This window comes from Corticium candelabrum, chromosome 6 (genome assembly GCF_963422355.1).
Source record: "Corticium candelabrum chromosome 6, ooCorCand1.1, whole genome shotgun sequence".
NCBI classification, from domain to species: Eukaryota; Metazoa; Porifera; class Homoscleromorpha; order Homosclerophorida; family Plakinidae; genus Corticium; species Corticium candelabrum.
Genome location: NC_085090.1, coordinates 2,339,132 through 2,343,789, shown reverse-complemented (window position 1 = coordinate 2,343,789; position 4,658 = coordinate 2,339,132). Strand labels below are relative to the sequence as shown.

Genomic DNA, 4,658 nt, shown 5'->3' with positions numbered 1-4,658 from the left:
ATTTCCAGGCCAGACCTAGCTGATTCCACGTAGTTGAACACGCGACCCCGTATATTTTTATCATGAGTCCCGTATGTTTGAACCTCGTGAGCCCATCTTCTTGCATGTTATTTGAGCGCGAGCACCGCATTCTTGATTCTACAAACGGCTTCTACTAGGCATCGGTCCCGTCATCTTGAACGAGCACCGGGTTTTTGAATAGTATTATCTACCTAGATGGCCTCTACTAGGCATCGGTCCCGCCATCTTGAACGAGCACCGCTTTCTTGATTAGCAGTCTAGAAATGACCTCTAGTGGGCATCGGTCCCGTCATCTTACACGAATACCGCGTTCTTGAATTTAGTTTCTAGCTACTTTCTATCGCCTATTAAATAATTGCTATCGTCATCTTGAACTTAGAACTACACTAATTATATAGCTATAATTATAGCTCTAGCCGTTGTCTACCCGTACAACTTCACCAAGTACACGACTGTGTCATAAAATTTTTCGTTTGACTCTCAAACATAAACTCCAACATAAAACACTTGTTATTTTACCGCGCATGCGCATTTTACAATTCTGCAATATGTCTGACAAGGCTGTTGTATTCCGTTTGCGCGTTTATCCGACCGTTCGCTCCGCGTCCCCATCTTTCCCACCACATTTATTCATTGAGGCAGCCAGGCAGCATACCATCTGTTGTGCCTCTCATGCTCTTCAGCTTGGATTTCACCGAATTCCAGTAGCTTTCTACTGCCTGTTAGTGAGCCCAGGGGCGGATCCAGGATCTGAGGAGAGGGGGTGCACGGACATGAAACGCTAGACCACACCCATTTCAGGGAAGTAGTATAAGGTGAAAGTAGACTTTGCAACCAAAAATGACGGTAGATCTGTTGTCTCGATGTTGACTGCAACCATCAAAGACAAGCAGTCCACTATGGGGGCGAGTCAAACAGCTCAAGCGCGGATACAGGAGTTAAACGGGGGCCCGGGGTACACAGAGTCAAAAGAGAATTTCTTCAGGACGGTACGAAAATTGCAGTATAACGTGAAGCAAGTAGTTGTAATATATTCAAGGCAGATCTCTCACATAACTATTTAACAAACAAACCATTGCTAACAAAACTCGGACAGCTGAAGCCGCCGTGGGTTTCGCTTTGCAAATTCTTCCACGACGGCTTCAGCATCACACGGGGTATCCCGGTGAACATGGAGCAGCGTTAGGCCATTCAAGCGTGACTCTCCCATGCCGCTACGCATGCAAGTTTTCAAAAACCGCAGACGGCTAATGGAACGTTCGCACTCCGCACTTGTTACCGAGAGTGTGCATGCTATCTTTAACAGCTGCCCAACATTTGGAAAGAAGTCCTTGTCGATTTGGTTGAGAACCTTCGAGGGTGTATCTTTATCTGCTGCAAACTGTACCGACCCGCTCCATTTTACTGTCCAGCTGTGAAGCTCCGTATCCAGAGCAGCTGCGGCTGGTAAATCATCGCCATACATCTTGACCAAGTCGGGAATATCTGCTGAAGACAAGATGTTGTCACTCACTGCCAAGGATGGTGGCAAAAGACGCGTGATTTGAGAAACAACAGCTGAAGAACTTTCGCTAAACCGGTAACCCATTTCATTGATGAGATGGTCCAGCATAGGGATGGTCAGCTGTTTCCGGTAGTAATCGGATGCAGAAGATGCAGGCACATTGCCGCGGTGCTGTTGACGTCCAGTCGTTCTTGGCAAGCTCTCTTCTACATTAACCTTACCGGCTACTTCCAAAGCCTTTTGATAGACTCGTGAATGGATTGTAGTGACATTCACCCTGGCACTGTGAATTGTGGAAGTGACAAACCTTATTTCCTGGTATGCCTTCACTATGTCAACATAACGGCCCTGCAACTTGACACTCAGGGCTTTAGTGTACGCTAAAACATCCTTTGTCAGTATTAAAGTGAAGATGAACGGAAATCTTGTTAAAGCCAGAAAGAATGACTGTGCATCAGCTCTGGTTTCTCTGTTCCACTCCACCGAATCTTTGATCTCTTCCAAACAGAAAATCAATGGCTGTAAGAGATCTGCGAAGACCTCAAAGGCCTGGTGCCTTCCACCCATCTAGTTTTGCAAAGTGACTTTATTCTTTTGCGATGCTCACCATCCAAAACCGCTCCTATCGACTTTTCTAAAGCAAGCTGTCTCTTTGGCGAGTTGGCAAAGAAACGGCAAATCCTGTCAGCGGTGTCCATGGCATTCTGGATTTCACGAATGCGACAACATTTTACCACACAAAGGTTGAGAACATGCGCATTGCAATGCGTATAAAGAGCCTTTGGGTAGAGCTGTGTTATGCGTGCTGCTGCTCCTTTCTTTCTTCCAGCCATGGCTCCGGCACCATCGTACGTCTGACCGATGAGATTATCGGCTGGAAGCTGCCAGTCGACTAGATGCTGAAGAATGCGATCTGCTATGGCTTCTCCAGTTACGCCAGTAACACACTCACTAAAACCTAAGAATCGCTCTTCGATACTTCGTGTAGCCTCCTTCACATACCGGACACTGATAGCCAGCTGCTCCTTATTGGCAGCATCTGTTGCTTCGTCTGCCATGATTGAGAAAAAAGGGGCATCTCGGACTTCGTTTAAAATGCGGGTGCGGATTATATGATCACATACGTCAATCAACTCATTTTGAATGGTTTTGCTTGTGTACAGAGCGTTTCCTTGGTAACCACCAGATTGAAGGTGATCAGCTAAAACTTTGTCTCCACTCTGAATCCGAAACTGAAGTAAGGCCATGAAATTTCCGTGATTAGCGTATGGCGTTTTCTCTAACCACTTCCAATCATCGCGATGGCCTCTCAAAGCAAGCCCTTGCCTGCCACAAAGTATAACAGTTTCTGCTACAGATCTTAGGATTTCTCTGTTTTTGGCAATACGCTGAGCTCGAAGGCTGGAAAGTTGCTGGTCAACTGGCAACTGTTTCTTTTCCATCACAGCCTTAAAATTCTCTGCCTTTTCAACAGCTTGTAAGTGGTACTTCCTTGCTGAACTCCCTCCGACACCAATGAAATGGTTACGCAGCTTCTCACTGGCCTTCTGGAGATTAGTGAGTGGTTTACTAATCAGAGTACCGGTAAAACTGTACACAGAGTACGCAGCTTGACCAAACAGGACACAGTATTTGCAGTAGCTTCCCTGCATTGTCTCAGAATACACAAGACCGTTATATTGGTGAAGCCAGTCATGTTGAAATGCACGCTTCTTCTTCCCATAAAGAACAGATGGAAAGCGGTAGGTAGCGCTGGGCCGGAAATGGTTAGTAAGTAGATGGTACTTTTCCTGATCTGTCAGAGTTCGTTCTTCCTTCAACTGTACAATTCTAGCAAAATCTCCGGAAGACACAGCTGGATGGATAAAAGTGGCATCGTCTGGTCTTTCCAGTGATGGTAAGCTACTGTTGTCTCCATGCAGATCGTCACCTCCATCATCCGGTACCCTGGATGAAAACATTTGCATGAGCATCCTTATCACAAACGTTATTTGCTGCCGTACCAACACCATATCCTAACCTAAATACGTACTTAGATACCTACCTACCTACCTACCTACCTACCTACCTACCTACCTACCTACCTACCTACCTACCTACCTACCTACCTACCTACCTACCTACCTACCTACCTACCTACCTACCTACCTACCTACCCACCCACCCACCCACCCACCCACCCACCCACCCACCCACCCACCCACCCACCCACCCACCCACCCACCCACCCACCCACCCACCCACCCACCCACCCACCCACCCACCCACCCACCCACCCACCCACCCACCCACCCACCCACCCACCCACCCACCCACCCACCCACCCACCCACCCACCCACCCACCCACCCACCCACCCACCCACCCACCCACCCACCCACCTACCTACCTACCTACATACATACATACATATTGGTCGAGTGGTTAGCACTCTGGTTTGCTAGTCCACACCGACTTACTTTGTAGAGTCCGGTCGTCTGTCCTCCTCATCCAAGCGAGGCCGCTTTGACACAGAGCCAAAATACTTCGTGAGAGTCTGAGACTGAGGGTTGGAAGGACGACTACGGGAAGCCATGTCAGACTTTACAGTACAATGAGCCTGTCACAAGAACGATCATCTCTAGTAAGCCCGTAATAGGACAGCATGCAGCAACCACGTGCTGTCACTTACGGTTTGCGATCGACCCCACGCTAGGACACGAACACTGCACGTGGCAACGTATATACGGGAAATACAAACTCGCGGTTCCACGCAGCGACACAGTGCGCAGTTCACAGTTGTCAGTCAGGTTGTCAGTCAAACACGAGATGGACACGTGATCGATAATCTTCGCATTAGCTCGTACTCTGTACCCAGACGCAATTCTTCGTGCACCCACATATTTCTGCTACGTGAGTGCGCCGCAAGAAAATGGGTATGGAACTTCGTGGCTATCTAGACCTTCCTCAAGACTGGCGGAGGGGGGTGCACGTGCACCCGGTGCACCCTCCCTATATCCGCCCCTGAGTGAGCCCCCGTCTGCGGATCAACGAAATGCCTGCTGTGATTGACTGTTCTGCGACAAGCAACAGTAGGAAGTCTAGCTGCAAGGTCTCGATACACAGCCAACTGATCTGAATGTATGATTGTTCCC

The 4,658-nt window shown here is 48.4% G+C and overlaps 1 protein-coding gene across 1 annotated transcript; it reads right to left on the bottom strand.

The window, feature by feature from the left end:
* Window positions 1-1,099: 1,099 nt before the first annotated feature.
* Window positions 1,100-4,448, bottom strand: LOC134180721 (52 kDa repressor of the inhibitor of the protein kinase-like). The gene is made up of 4 exons (XM_062647906.1): window positions 4,196-4,448; window positions 3,984-4,123; window positions 2,082-3,472; window positions 1,100-2,022 (listed from the first exon to the last, which is right to left on the bottom strand). Exons 2-4 carry the CDS (start codon window positions 4,097-4,099, stop codon window positions 1,100-1,102), a joined length of 2,430 nt encoding a protein of 809 aa, XP_062503890.1. The 5' UTR covers window positions 4,100-4,123; window positions 4,196-4,448.
* Between the last annotated feature and the right edge of the window lie 210 nt (window positions 4,449-4,658).

Excerpts from the sequence above, each read along its gene's own strand:
- LOC134180721 (XM_062647906.1), bottom strand. The coding sequence starts at position 4,099 with ATGGCTTCCCGTAGTCGTCCTTCCAACCCTCAGTCTCAGACTCTCACG. Across the intron at positions 3,473-3,983 it reads AGACGACCGGACTCTACAAA|GGTACCGGATGATGGAGGTG; the intron begins GTAAGTCGGTGT and ends GTTTTCATCCAG. Across the intron at positions 2,023-2,081 it reads CAAAACTAGATGGGTGGAAG|AGATCAAAGATTCGGTGGAG; the intron begins GCACCAGGCCTT and ends TCTGTTTGGAAG.